Below are 14,531 nucleotides of genomic sequence, written 5' to 3'. Positions count from 1 at the left end.
AGCTACAATCAGGAACTGGTCAATTATTAAAAGTACCACTAAAATTATATGAAAAAATGCTAATTTAGCACTGACAGCTTTTAGAGCAGGTTGTATACAAAACCCTGAAGAAATTATTCAGTAATACATATTTGCTCTTCTCACTTGAAAAATCCATTAGTTATTACATGAATATGTACAGGAATGCAAGGAACAGAGTCGCAAGACACAAACAACCAGTAGCAAACAAACCCCACAAACTCCCTCATTCTACATGGCAGCAACCCTCTGCAGCTTGGGGCAAAACTGACAAACACTTGCCATGATTTTGGGAGCAAAGAGCTGCTTGGAGTTTTTATCCAGCACAAAGTGTATTACCAATTACTCCCCAGCAACGTCTCAAGGCTGGCAGAGGGAACAGTGATGGAAAAGCAGTTACCCCGTGGCGGTACCCAATCAGAAAGCAGGTCACATCTCGTTAGCTGTATCATATACATTAAACGTCACAGATTCTCCATGGCTGAGCTGACAATTCAGGCATGTGTGTTTTATTTTATGATAACCTCATGTTATCTTAAAGAATCACAATACAACAAACAGATCGACCTGAGATCCTTCACCACGCTGCGTGTCACAAACCTGGCAGATATTTGCCACTACATAAAGCTGTTTACTATAAAAGAGTCATACTTTTAAAAAGTCTTTTCAGGGCATCACTAATAAACTACTATGAAAAATTGCAGCACCAAGAATGTTTGCTGCACAAACATAGACACATAAACAGAAATGCTGCCTGATTCACTTTCATTTCAGCAGACTTGAAAAGTGTGCTTTACTTAACCACGTAAATAACAAGATGCAGCCCCCACTATATATATATATATATATATATTTTTTTAATGACAAAAGAATTTCCCCCTCCCATTCAGTATGTTCTTTGCAGTGGCTGATCTGGATTTCGAAGCCAGGGTGTATAAACCACTAACACATTTTACAAAGCATAACCAACAGTGAATGTAGTTTACGTTACTGGGTACTTTTGACAGCTATATGATAAAGTAGTGAACTGACCAGCTCTCTTGCTAAAAGCAACAGCATTCTAAATGTAAACACAAATGTCTCTCGTTGGTTGTCCCAAAGGTGTTCTTTAAGAGTAGCCTAGGAATAAGTTTTTAAAACTCCACTCTTCTTTTCGGTTATCATCCATTTTTCATTTTAACGAGTTTACAGAACAAAACCAAACAAATGTTCGTCTCTCCCCCTAAACCTGCAACGTTCCAGAATTAATTTTGTGCAAAAGCCAAAGCAATACTTTGCAATATTACAGCTGCAAATGCCAGCAGGACAGATCCTGAGCAAACAACACACTAAAGCAAAGAAATTTCCTAAGACCAGCCTTATAATCAATCCTTAAGTGCTGTACTGTAATTTCATGATTTCAGCCTAAGCTGGTATCTCCTCAAAGAGTTGCTCTGCGTGGAAACATAATGAGGGATTACCCAATTAAACTACTAAATTAATTAGGGTTCATGCCTGCATATACTGTACTGTCTAATGGGACGCTTCAGCTGGAATTCGGGCTGAAACCTACCACGGTCCATGCACAGGAAAACAAGGCTGGGGGACTTACCTCCGTCCGCGACTGCAGCCTCTTGTTCATTTCATATATTCGGTACTCTGGTTGCACCATGTATGGTGTGTGTCTCCTATAAAATGGGCCAAAAGGAGAAGAATAGAAAGGGTCATGTGGTGTGCTGGACATCTTGCCTGCTTGCAGAGATTCAAGCTACACAGAGTATCATCAACATCCATACAGAGCACATGGGCTGTGTGTTCTTCACAGTACAAAGTAGCGGCGCGCACACACACACACACATCCAGGCTGCACGCACTGGCTGGGGACTGCTGTGGGAGCCCGCTCCGGCGGAGACGGGCGGGGGGTGGGGGGAGCGGGAGCGCACAGGCTCCAGACACGGAGAGGGAGGCTGGATAGCTTCAGGCACCGCCGCTCGGTTTTAAAGCAGCAGTTTCTGGAGGGGTCATTTCCTGTCCGCGCTGCCGACTAGTTCAGAAATGCCATCCCCCCACCTCCCCGCCTGGCAGCGGTGCGGGCTGGGGTTCGCTGTCCCCCCGCAGGCCCCCGCCGGAGCCGCGGCGGGCTCGTTAGCATATAGGTGGTTTAAAAGCTGCCTGAGCCAATCACCCCGCGGGTAATGTCAGAAATGTGATTACTACAAAATACATAAACACAGGCCACGGCCATCCCGCCGCGGGCGGCCGGCGCTTCCCCCGCGCCCGACGGCTCCCGCAGCCCGCCCGGGGCGGCCGCTCCGCGCTGCCCGGGCCGGGGGCCGCACCCGGGGCACGGCAGGGGGGGCGGCCGGCACAAAGAAATAACCCCGCACGCCACACTTGACACAATGGAGAGCGCTCGGGTGCCAGCCGCAGAAAGCCCCCGGAAAATGGGAAAGCACAAAGGGGCGGGTGGCAGAGCGGGACCCCCGGACAAGCACCGGCAGTGCCCTTCGGCGGGGGTCAGCCGTACCCAAGTGGGTCATTTTAGACGCTGCTGTCCGGAGTAAAGGCGTCGGCAGCTAGATGGGAGCCTGCTCCCAGTTGTTAGGCTCATTGCTGGGCATAAATCCAGTAGCGGTTAGAGAGCGCTGCCAGTGAATATCTAACATTGGGGAGGGGGTCCCGAGGGAGGAGGGGAGGGCAAGGGGAGGAGATCACCCCTTGGAGGTGAGGGATGAACTTTATCTGTTGAATCATACTTGCAGGAAAGTGTTGGCAGCGGACACCACGTGAGCGAAAAGTCCTCAAAATATAGAATAAACAAAATAAGCTCATGTGCTCAATGGGAAAGTGCAAGGTCTAGGAGGGAAGCCTTCAAATTACCTGTACGAAAAAGTCCTCTAAGCACAGACTGTGTCCTCATACACAGCTGTAAAGTATCAGGCATTATTTACAGTACTGAATAAATGTAAAAACAACAATAAACAGCACTGAATTAATCTCTCATGTAAATTCATTCAAGCAAATGGAACCACTCTAGGAACAGATTTAGTTAACTAATATGATTAAGAGAATAACAATCAGCTGCAGCCACAACGGTTCTCAGCCGGAGTGCTCTGCCTGAACGCTGCAGGATCGCCCATTTCACAGATGGGGAAATCAAGGCACGCACCATTACTTTTTCTAAATTTTTGTAATAATCCCGAAAATTATTTGAGCATGATATAACTTTACCTACTTTCAAAAATTTAGTTCAAATCTGACTGAATGTAGCAATATTTTAAGATATTTGAAAAATGCTAGTTTTCATTGGCATTTGGCTAATTCTGGAAAGTCTGACCTCTCTTTTCAGGAAAAAATACGAAATTTCAGACTTTATATTCCACTGACCACTGGTCACAATCATAATTTATCTTTCCCCTACCAGTAGTTGTTTAGAAAAACTATTTCTGAATGTTCTTATGGAATAACAGTTTCCATAAGAAGTGACGTATTGAGCTGTTTTTATAGACTTCCCACAGCTTCTGTCACTAAACACAGAGACAACAGATAATACATGAGGAATGTCACTTCTCTCTTCAAGAGCACCCCAGCTATGTAGCAATACTAGACTGCCTCTCCATTACTGGAGGTGCTGAGTTTAATAAAGAGCATGTGCAACGTTTGGCTCAGTAGTGCTGCAGTGACTGTGACAGTGTTTTGCCAGGGTTTGCTGACCCCATGAAAAGCCTGTACCATGGCTACACACCTACAAGAAAACTTCCCTGCATCTACCTTCTACTCTAAAAGATCCCAACAAGGCTACCTTAAAACCTAAAACCAAAATGACCAGAAAAAATAGTTACAGCACTAATGAGCACAGTATTTATAACCAAAGTACAACATACTTTTCAAAATGTCAAAAAACCCCAACCAGGAATCTGCCAAGTTATGGATTTTACCTTCTTTGCAAAGTAAATCCAAAATATAACAAATTTGCCCAAGAAAGGACACACTGCTTTCTGTAATTAAAATGGTGGAATTTTGCATAACTTGTAAGCTATTTCTGTTTTAAAGACTTTTTGATTAAACTAAAATTCACTGTTTCACCAAAGTTAAACATAGCAATTATATTATTATTTTTATTTTGGCTGAGGTGGGGGAAAAGGAATGAGCAGTAGGATTTGCTTTCATGAGTAGGAACCCCAGATACTCCCCTCAACCCCCTCGTAAGAGCTTCTGTGTATGGGTCTAACACAAAGCAAAAATATGCAGTGATATTTTAATAATTCCCATTGATTAACTGGCAAATTATCCCACACCTACAGCCCACCAGCAAGAATCAAGTCCCAGGGTAGGAGCCTGCTAATTACAGGCTCCGGCAGCTCTTCCAGTTGCCTGTTATCATCTAGACTAGTGTGATACACAGAACAGTAAGACAGAAGGCAGAATCAAAGGAACATAAAGTTACAGGGATCCTGACAGTGTCATCTCGATTCCCACTTGGATCTGCTGCCTTTTAAGTTTTGTGTGTGCTCTGGGAGCGTGGGTTAGGGGGCATGCAGCCAGCCCCCTTGCCTGGGCTGCTCCAAACCCCCTGCACCATTGGCATCAAGCTGCTACCCAAAGTGTAGCTAAAGGGTCGAAGGCCCTTTATCTGACCCAAGATTTAGGGCAGTCAATAAATTCCTTAATCTGGAAAACAAATTTAATGTGAGCAGAGGTAAAAAAGAAGTGGAGGAAAACAAGAGGAAGAGACTAGTCTTCCCAAATCTGAAAATGAGTCTATTCCTGTGCCTGTGCATATGCATGGCTACCAACACATGAGGAAACTGGGTGCAGAGTTGTCTTCACGTGGGTGTAGGCACATGCAAATCCTGCTATACCTCAAAGTGGTGAGACACCAGCACCTGGAGGCCAGAAAGGATGTACTGGAAGACACGTCCTTGGTTCCCCTGTCCCCAGATCTGCACACTGCATTGGCTTCCCCCTAACCCTGGATGCTGCATGTGAACACGAAACAAGGCACCAGAGCAGAGAGGGGCCAGGACACAGGCTTGTGATTCCCAGCTGGCTGCAAGTGTGCCTTTAGACCCCACCAGCAGACACACGGGCATATTTTGTGTCCCTTTGGTGAGGAACTAACCGCTTTAGCCCCTCTGTACCCCAAAGGAGGGCTGGGATAATCTGGCTGCTGTCTGGGTGCTGGATTGCCCTCTCCTGGGCAGAAACAGAAGGACCCACGCAAGCCAAGGACTCGCACTCTGACAGCTCTGGAGGACAATTTCCCTTCATTTCAGGGGAAAGCATGGGTCTGGTGGAGCAGAAGGGTGCATGTCCTCTTCCTCTGCACCCACCTGGGTGAAACCTATAGCACCTCTGAGTAGCCAAGTTGCACATCGGTAGAAGGACCAAAAACCTAAAGCAGCAACTTCCAGGACAAAAGCAGGGAGGAAGAAAGGATGAACCGGCACAGTTTGTTCATCTGTCCATGCTGGGGCATCTGGCCCAGGGGGTCCTGCAGAGCCTGCCCCGGGAGGGCTCCTGTGCTGCCACTGCCACACCACGCCAGGGACAGCAACCCTGCAGCCCAGCCCTGCCAGGAGCGCCGAGTGCGGCCGAGGCACAGCCCTCGCCTTGCCAGGCTGACAATCGAAGCAGCTCTGAAGGCTGCACTATTTTTAATAACCGCTTAGTAATAATAATAATGATGTAGAAAAGCGATACAGCTGAAAATAGGTGTAATTGCTGTATTTATCCCTAGTATGTGTTGACTGTTCAGTCTCTGTCAGAAATCAGGTTTACAAGGATAAATTTAAGGTGGTTTGTAGCTGTTGGGAGTAGAGACTGATCATAGTTAGAGACACATGGCATATGAAAAGAGATAAAAACTACAAGTACTTGAATGTTTAGAATGCTCAAGTAAACAAGATTTGTTTTTTAAAAACTAACAACGCTACGTTTTCAAACTATCCTTTGTTTATACAAAAGCCAAATAGCACTGAAGACTTCTGATGGAGTGGCCTTAGGTAAAAGAACAAAACTGTTTTCCTGTGAATGCTCAAGAGTGACTAAATGAAATATGCTTATCAAAAGCTGGGATGCACAGTGAAGAACCACCAGCAATACCCTGCCATCTGTAACATATACTCAATTGCAGAGCTCAAACACAGATTTTGACAGGCTTCAGGTTACTTCCATTCATTTCTACAGCTAGAGAATAGAGTGTACCAGATGCTTGCAATTTATAGCAAAACTAGAGGCTGTAATTTGTTTGCATTAAATATTAGTACATTGAAATAAAAATATATTCCAGAAAACAGTGCCCTTTCACAGATAATTTGTGGACAGGAAACCAAATAAATCTGTTCAATCCATTGTTAAAATTATTGACTGAGCTCAGTGTACACTTCCAGATTTTTTCCATGTAGATGACTTTTTATTTTTGTTGTGATAATTTTCATTTTCTATCAATTATGAATAACATGATAGTTTTTATCAGAAAGGTTTTTTAAAAAATCCATAAGTGGGACCCACCAAAACTATTATGTTTCAGAGTTTGTAGTGTAGCAAGAAGGGTTCACATCTTGTAAATGCTTCAGGCTTTTTGCAGAGTCAAGCCTACCTTGCATAAATTACACATAATTATAATTCAGTACAAATGAAAATTCTAAGAATTCTCTTCCCCTATTTAATCCTAGTAAATTAGAGTTACAGCTCCAGCACTCACTAGTGATGCTAGAAGTACTTCTAAATTGATGAAAACACAGAAGGGATTTTGAATGTTTTTGAGTTCTTCAGTGTGTACAACATCTTTGTCCTCAGTCAAAATGGATATTTAATTTTGTCTGGAGACTTTATGAATGCTCAGTGGAAAGCAGTCTTTGAGGAGCCTGCCCATGCCTGACGGAGCAGTCTGTCTGCTTTACTCATCCAGTACCTGCACAGTACCTGCAGGAGACAGAACAGGGGAAGTAAACATGGAACAAACTTGAAGTGGTGAAAATCTTACCTTGACATTACATTGATTGGCCTTCTAAACCCACCAAGATACAGCAGACAAACTGACTTACCATCTCTCTCATTAAGCTGTGGTAAGCCAGTGCTGGGTGTTGTAAGTGTCCTCCTCCCTTTGTGCCATTGCAGAGGGAGACTGGTCTGTAGGAGCTCCCCACTGCAGTCCAGCTCCCAGCTCACAGGAGACTCTTGCTTTAAGTGGCTTCATTTTGCCCCTCACCACGCTGTCAGTGCAGCACCTGAGTGGACAGTGGACTTGGGCAGCCCCCACCTACCCTGCATCACACCCGGGCACTGTAACTACAAAGTGCTTTGTGGACATGTGAGAGGGAGAACTGTTAGGGGGAAATAGGTGTTGGGAGGAGAGGATGAGGTCTCAAGTGTGATATAGTCAGCCCTTGACCTCCAGGGGAACATTTCTGGGATGCAGCAGCTTCAGGACACCAAGGAGTATCTGTCTTTTGACAGCATCTTCCAGACTAGTAAAACAGCAAAGAAATTTAATATACCTTGGTTTTGTTGAATCTCTGAGGGCACCATGAAGGCTTTTCGAGATTTTCGAGAATCCAGCAGCTCCAAGAACACTTATGTCTTGCTTTGCTCCATCTCCCCATTTTCCTTCATATTACACATACATGCCCATAGCCCCTTTTGGAGCAGAATCCCTTTTCCATGAATCTTACCTGCCTTGGTAGCTTGCCAGCCTACATATTTGGTTTCCCTTCCCCCACCACCTGCATGGGGCTATGTGCTACTGAAGTTTTGGGTGGATTATCACTGGACACTGATGCTGGGAAGGACTGTTTGAAGCAACTGAGATTCTCTACTCAAAGTGCTCAGCAAGTTTTGCTGGGTGTGTTTCCCCGGAAGAAAGTATGAAGAAGTGATGCTGAGGATGGTGAATCTAGAGCAGTCAAACAAGGGAAAGAAAATAAAATTCCTGTAATTTGCCTTTTGCAGCCATCTCCCAGTGGCTGAGGAAGAAAACAGCCTTCAGCAGCGGAGAAGACAGTGCTGCAGTTTATAGCATTGGCAGACAGCCAAAAAAAAAAATCTCCAAAGAAGTGGTGGGGGAGGCTACAGGAGCAGACTATGGTCTGGCAGACTGACCCTCCAGCAAAAAATCAGACAGGTCAGGAGAGAGGAAAGGGCCTGAAGCATTGAGCCCCTTTCTGATATACTAGTTTCCCTTACAGACAAACTAAATATGAATTAAATGCAGGTGGCACAGTCACTTAGCTTTAATGTATTATGCAATGGTTTATTTTAAATTTCTTTAGTCTCAGTCCAAAGCAAGAATCATTATAACCACCCATCAATATAGTAAGAAATAAACAACACTGGGCTTCAACACACTCTTTAAGCAACCCTTCCTCCCTAACCTGGGTCTTAGAACAGATATGTGAATATAAAAAAGAGATTCTCCTTTTGCCTAACGATTCACCTGAGGTGTTCATTTTGTCTGGCTTTTTGTGCCTGGAAAAGCTTAATATTCCCTCTACATAACCAACTCCACCATACCGATTTACCTGTTACACACCTCACCCACTGCTCAACTTTCAGCATATTTCAATTAGTTGAAAGATTACTTTTTAAAGGACTCAACTGGGAGCACTCAGCTTTGGAGGCATTTCAGTTGAGTGCTAATTAGCAACTAGCTGACTGTCAACTTTTCTTCGAAGAGAGGGTAGGGTTGGTGATTCCCTTCTGAATTACCTGGCAATCAAATACATGTTGAAATTTATTCATTAACTTATAATAATGATCCCTAGTTTCTTTGGCAATTTTCATCTTCAAAGAACTTTATAAACATTCATAGAGACACTGTGGTGATTAGCACTGTGACAAAACTGTGCAACCTCCTGCATATAGGTCTCTCTCCCTATTTTACAGGTGTGGAAGGTAAGGGAGGAATGACTGAGGAAGTCAATGGCAGAAATGGAGTTATACCTCAGGAAACTATGACTTAAGGATTTGGATTTGGATCTTGCACAGCAGAGATATACACACTAAGCAGAACAAGTCAGGGATGGACAGGAGAACTGGTGTGGAAGGGAGAAATTCTGTGCCTGGTTCCAAGGTCGGATTAATTTAAGAGCAATCTGGAACTTGTAACTATGTCTTTACCATGTGACTGAAACAAGGTCCCACCAAATCTTGGACTGCGTTTGCCACACTGTTTTGAACCAGCTGCTATGCCTTACTACAAAATATGCAGTGCCACTCTGTTTTATTTTTCCAGTTATTTTAACACAAAATCCCAACCAATTACATGAAGAAATATATATTCAAAAATATTATTTACTACACAGATTTTTTTTGAGTCTTCTATTTCATGTTTTTAATTCATACTCCGTTTTTTGTAAAAATTTGATCATAAGCATTTTGATCTTAATTTGATCTTAGACCTTTGTGCTTGTAAAACACAAGCCAAAATTTGCCAGGAAATGAAAGCATGCAGGACATGAGCCATTGAGATTCTTGATATCACTGTTTCAGGTACTTTAGAGTGTACACTCAATGCATGAAAAAAGAAATCAGTTACCTATATGCATATTTTGTAGACACAACATATTTTTTTTTTTAATTTGGCCTTTAGAATTTAAGTACATGTTATCATTTTAAGTTTTATAATTTGAAATGTTATCATGCTCTGCAGTGCTTGAATTTTGCCAAGGCCTTGTACGGTTGCATAAATGTGAGTGAAATAACCAGGAGTTTTGCTTGGAAAATCTGATTATGCTGCAAGAGCAAAATGTTCCAGCTCACGAGGACGAAAGACTGGCGGTGCTTCTCCTTTAAGTGAATAATGACTTTGCACAGGAAAATAGAGTTTAAGAAAAATATATACTGAATACATCTTTATCTCCTAGATTCTCTTCTTCCAACATCTCATACCTTCCAGGTATGCTACTCAGTGACCTATATCCAAACAATGACCAAAAATGAACATGTATTTAATTCAGTATTCAAAACACACCAGATGCATTTTAAACAAGTCTGGCATGCACATATTACAGAGAACATGGAAAGATGCTGACATCTCTGAAGAAGCAGCAGATCTGAGCTCTCTCTGACTTGAAACTTGGCCCACATCTGATCTCATGTCTCCTCATGGAGACAGGACACCACCAAGCAGCTGCTCAATGGCAGCAGCTGCATCTCCCAGCTTCACCTCTTATTGCTAGCTTTGGTTTCTGATTCTAAGAGTGCAATCTGCTCTCTGCTGTCTGCTGTCTTCCCAGCATGGTCCCATTGCATGTATTCTGCAGCCATGCCATGGTGCATTTTATAGTGGTATACTGAAACCGCACAGTTTTAACAAAAACACAGTGTTTTATGCATGAAGTACAACAGCTTGTGGAATTGTAGTACGTTTTCCCATATCTCTTTGCTTGTGGAGTTTGAAGTTTGAAAGTTATTGATCAGAAAGCTTTGTTTCTAATTAGACAAACAGAAAAAACCTTCAGAACACTTTAATTTTGCTTGACACCCAGGGAACTGGCATGGCACTCTGTAGCATGCCTTCTTCAGTGCAAGTATCCTAGTAAATATTGCCTTGATTTCAACATCTGGTTCACATTAAATAAAACTACAGATGTGAATCCAATAAAGATAGAAATTTTGGAGTGAACATAAAAGGCTTAAAATTAAGCAGCAAGACATTTGTGTTAATTTGCAAAAGCCAAAAAAGCAAGTTCAATTATAACAGGACCTGTATGTCTTAGCTAGAAAGGGTAGCATAAACAAGGCCTATTGTTTTAAAAACAACTCATCCTTAACATGATATGAAATTCTGGACTGAATTCAGGCATTAAGATTCTAAGTCCCGATATTCTATTTTTTTGCATTTTTAAAGCGGTAGTCTTAAGATTTGAGGAGAAGAATAAATGAAAGTGTGTGAGAAGGGACATTTAGTCAGATACAGAATTATCAACATAACGAGGACAATTGCAGGGCTGTTTTACATTAGCAGCATGAGCACTGAAAATTTTCTAAGTCTTCATACAACCTTTGTATTTCATGCATATACATACATTATAATCACACCCTAGTTAGTAATATGCATTGCATAGAGATCAAAACAAAGGAGGTGCTCACACACCTGGAGTTAGTCTGCACTGAAATATGCCATTGAAAAAACCCAAACATTTAAACCATTTCACATTTTGATGAACAGAATTTCAGTTTTCTGAACTTTGCATTATAGGACAGACCAAAGTATTTGCCAGGCATAGCTAAGCTCATTTAGAGTTTTTTTGTGAAGTAATAAAAAGAGCAGTGGGACAGGGGAGTCAGGATGAGTTTGTGACCAGTGTGTGTAGTCAAGTTCATGGAAGGATATATCCATGAGTTGTGTCCTTGCTGCTACTATTCCCTTTGCAAGGTAGAGGGCAGGTAGAGTGTGTATGATCTTCAGTCACGCTTCCATTTGGTGGCTCAGGATTCTCTATATAGTCTGAGGGAGCACCTCTGATGGAAAATAAGTCAAAAGCAATAATAGTTGTTTCAATTATTGAATACTTAAGGTTCATTTTTATTAACTTGTACAGAGCAAATATTTTAAAATAAAGTTCCATTGTTGAAAACTTGTCCAGACTAATTTCTGTTTACTGATATTACTTTGTTCTGTCTTCCCAGGTCTTAGTTGTAAATATATGTACTACGGCACAATTCGAAGCCTTTGACACTTTGGAAATTCTAAAATTCAAATTTAAATTAATGTCCTTGATTCAAAACAATCAAATTGAGTCACTGGGAAAATCTTTAGGGTAAAAGCAGGCTTTTACAAAGACAGAGATTACACTTGTCATAGTCTCAGTGAGGCAATGAGGCTATAATATAAAAAGGTGAGACCCCTCTGCCTAGTCATCCAAAATTTTTATTTACATGCATTTCAGATTGTCATGCATCTCTCACAACCATTCTTCAAAGAGACTGCTCATTATGATAAAGAGTTAAGAGATGAGACTGAGGTGGGGGAATGGAGTAGTGAGCTGAGTGACTGTACTAGCACCAGCAGCCTTGCATTTTTACAGGGTACAATGGTGCTAAATGAAGTTTAACCACCTAAAATTTAAGTTAATGGTGTTTCTTGTAAGAAACTGGGAGCCTATATCATGCATACAGCTTGACATAATTTATTGCTAATTTCAGAATGGCATTTCTGTAGGCATAATGTGTTCAAATCCTATTCCCCCATTCCTGCACATACCATAAGAGAATGGGATCAGTGGAATCTGGTGGTGTGTATCAAAGCAGACACACTCTCCAGTGTGTTTGTGACACTGATTGCCCAGCTGTTCAAACTGATGTGTCTGAAGTCACACATGTCAGTTCATGAAGCCAGGCCTTCTTCTGCTGGCAGTGAGGTAGAGGGGCAGGCAGCACATCCCATTGTTCTCCCAGTACACAGAGCATTGCTGCAAAGCTCACCCATGGGATCCCATCCTGCAATGTAGACATAATCCTCATCACCCATTGGTTAATACTCATTCAGTGATGGACCATAACGAGGGACAGGCTATTTCACAAAGGCTGGAAAGTATAGTTCAGTTCAGCCAACGGCATAGACACAAAAATGCTTATTTTGCTAAATTGTAATGAAGCTTCTTCATCATTATTGTCATCATCCTGTGGTGGGTAGAACATCATCATTCTCCCATACAAACTCAACTTTTTCATCTATTCTGTTTAATTCCCAATTTTCATTTCCCTCTAATAACCCATTCCTTACAACTTATCCTGAGCCAGAATACTTCTATTTCCCTTTCAATTTCAGATACTTCTGAAACACCTACTAACTCTTCCCCTGCCACTGTTTTTAGACCTCTCCTCCTACCCAACATCTACTCTGTTTCAACACTATTCCTCCATCCCTCATCAACATTTACTCATCTTTCTTCATCCCCTTGACAGGTCTCAGCACTTCTGGCAAAATGCTGGGGGAAGCTGCAGCACACAAACCTTGTTTGGTCACAGCAGCCCAATGATGTATTGTGCGTCATCAGTCCCACAGAAACCCTGAAGGACATAAATATGGTAATGGCAGCCAGCCCAGAAGAAGCTATCAGATCTGCTGGTATTCTGCCAGGGTTTTGTGGGAGATCAGGAAAGGTAAGGGGGAGTACATGAGAAATCAGAGAGACAAGAAACTTGGAATTATATGGAAATCAGTGGAAAGGGGAAAAAGAGTTGGTCTTTATGGTTTTGTTTAGGTTTCTGAAAAGGCAGTGATTTAAGATGGAATACTTTTATTTTATAGGGAAGCAAAGTGCTGCAGGTTAAAGTTTGATACCAGGTTCACTGTTAATGTGAAGATACACTAAAAGTTTACTCTAATGCTACTGTGATCAATCATCTGAATTGAGGTCACAGTTCCTTGAAAAATGTATTCAAGACTTGGATATAGCCAGAGGAAAGAGAAGAGGCAATGGTGAACACAGCAGGGTGTATGTGGCTTGTGGTCATCCCCATTTAACCCAGAGTTATGTCCTTTCAGGTGTTCAACCAACTCCAGCTCTACTGTTAAGCCAAGTAGGTTACAGGCTTCTGTTTCTCATGAATACAAAAGCTTAGTGGTGTAGTGAGGGATGTGTCCCATCTTGTATATTGTTCCTTCATGAGAATCGATCCTAATTTTAGAACCCTTTAATAATTCGCAAATAACAATGACTTCATCTTAAATCAGTGATTGAAAATTTCACATTCAAAAGGTTTATTTAAAATATTGTCCAAACTAACACAGAGACACACATGCAGATAGCTCAGATGAGTTTCAGACAAACACCTGAAGTTTTGAATTGTGATTTAAAATCTTGCCATTTCATGTTTCCTATTCTTGGTGAAAACTGGACAAAGAAATACTGAAATAAAATGAGAACACTTACGTCAAGTAATTAAAACCACATGAGATTGCATAGTTAAGAAAAATACACGGCATAAGAAAGTTCTCTGTTGACTGCTGCAAGGCATCAGTTATTTCTGATCCCAGGTACATGTCCCAGCTGTCCTAAGCCCAGTTTAAGATTCAGGTTTCTAAGGGATATTTCTTATGGCCAGTCTGCAAGGTCCTGTGTCATCTGCATGAGATGGAATGCCAGGCAAAGCAGGAGAGGACAGGCCCCAGTGTGGTTTCAGTTTGCTCTGGTCCAGGCTAGCTGCTGCACTGAACAGGATGTGTTCTGCTGGTCAGCTTAGACACACTGTATTTACAACCGTCATTTTATACATGTATTCATTAATTTTACACCATCAGTCATTCATTTTCACAATTCTCTGTCTTTTATTTTCCTTTTTTTTTTTTATTTTCTGCAGCAAATGATGTGTGTCTTTTACAGACAGCAGTTGGTATTTTAACTACTCATAATTCAGTTTTGAGGGTTATGAACCTTTAATAAATCACATCATTTGGAGCAATGTTCAAATTCAGACATTCAACCCCATGTTATTGAAAGTTAGTTTCCATTACACTGTGCAGTATATTCCAGTTAAGTGTGCTATGTATTGCCTGATTGACTTTAGCAAGTCTTTATAAGAGC

At 41.9% G+C, this 14,531-nt stretch overlaps 1 protein-coding gene across 11 annotated transcripts in view; it reads right to left on the bottom strand.

Moving 5' to 3' along the window:
- Nucleotides 1-14,531, bottom strand: part of LDB2 (LIM domain binding 2) — a 363,923-nt gene that overhangs the window by 210,727 nt on the left and 138,665 nt on the right. For 2 of the 11 annotated variants that reach the window (XM_058837476.1, XM_058837478.1), the window contains exon 1: nt 1,610-2,029. In XM_058837476.1, the coding sequence (XP_058693459.1) occupies nt 1,610-1,741 (132 nt within the window). In that variant the 5' untranslated portion in view covers nt 1,742-2,029. Of the gene's footprint in view, nt 1-1,609; nt 2,032-14,531 lie in introns of those variants that run through there. The other 9 variants (XM_058837480.1, XM_058837479.1, XM_058837475.1 and 6 more) reach the window with 8 other exon arrangements.

This window comes from Poecile atricapillus, chromosome 4 (genome assembly GCF_030490865.1).
Source record: "Poecile atricapillus isolate bPoeAtr1 chromosome 4, bPoeAtr1.hap1, whole genome shotgun sequence".
NCBI lineage: Eukaryota > Metazoa > Chordata > Aves > Passeriformes > Paridae > Poecile > Poecile atricapillus.
This window is presented reverse-complemented; position numbering and strand designations above follow the sequence as displayed.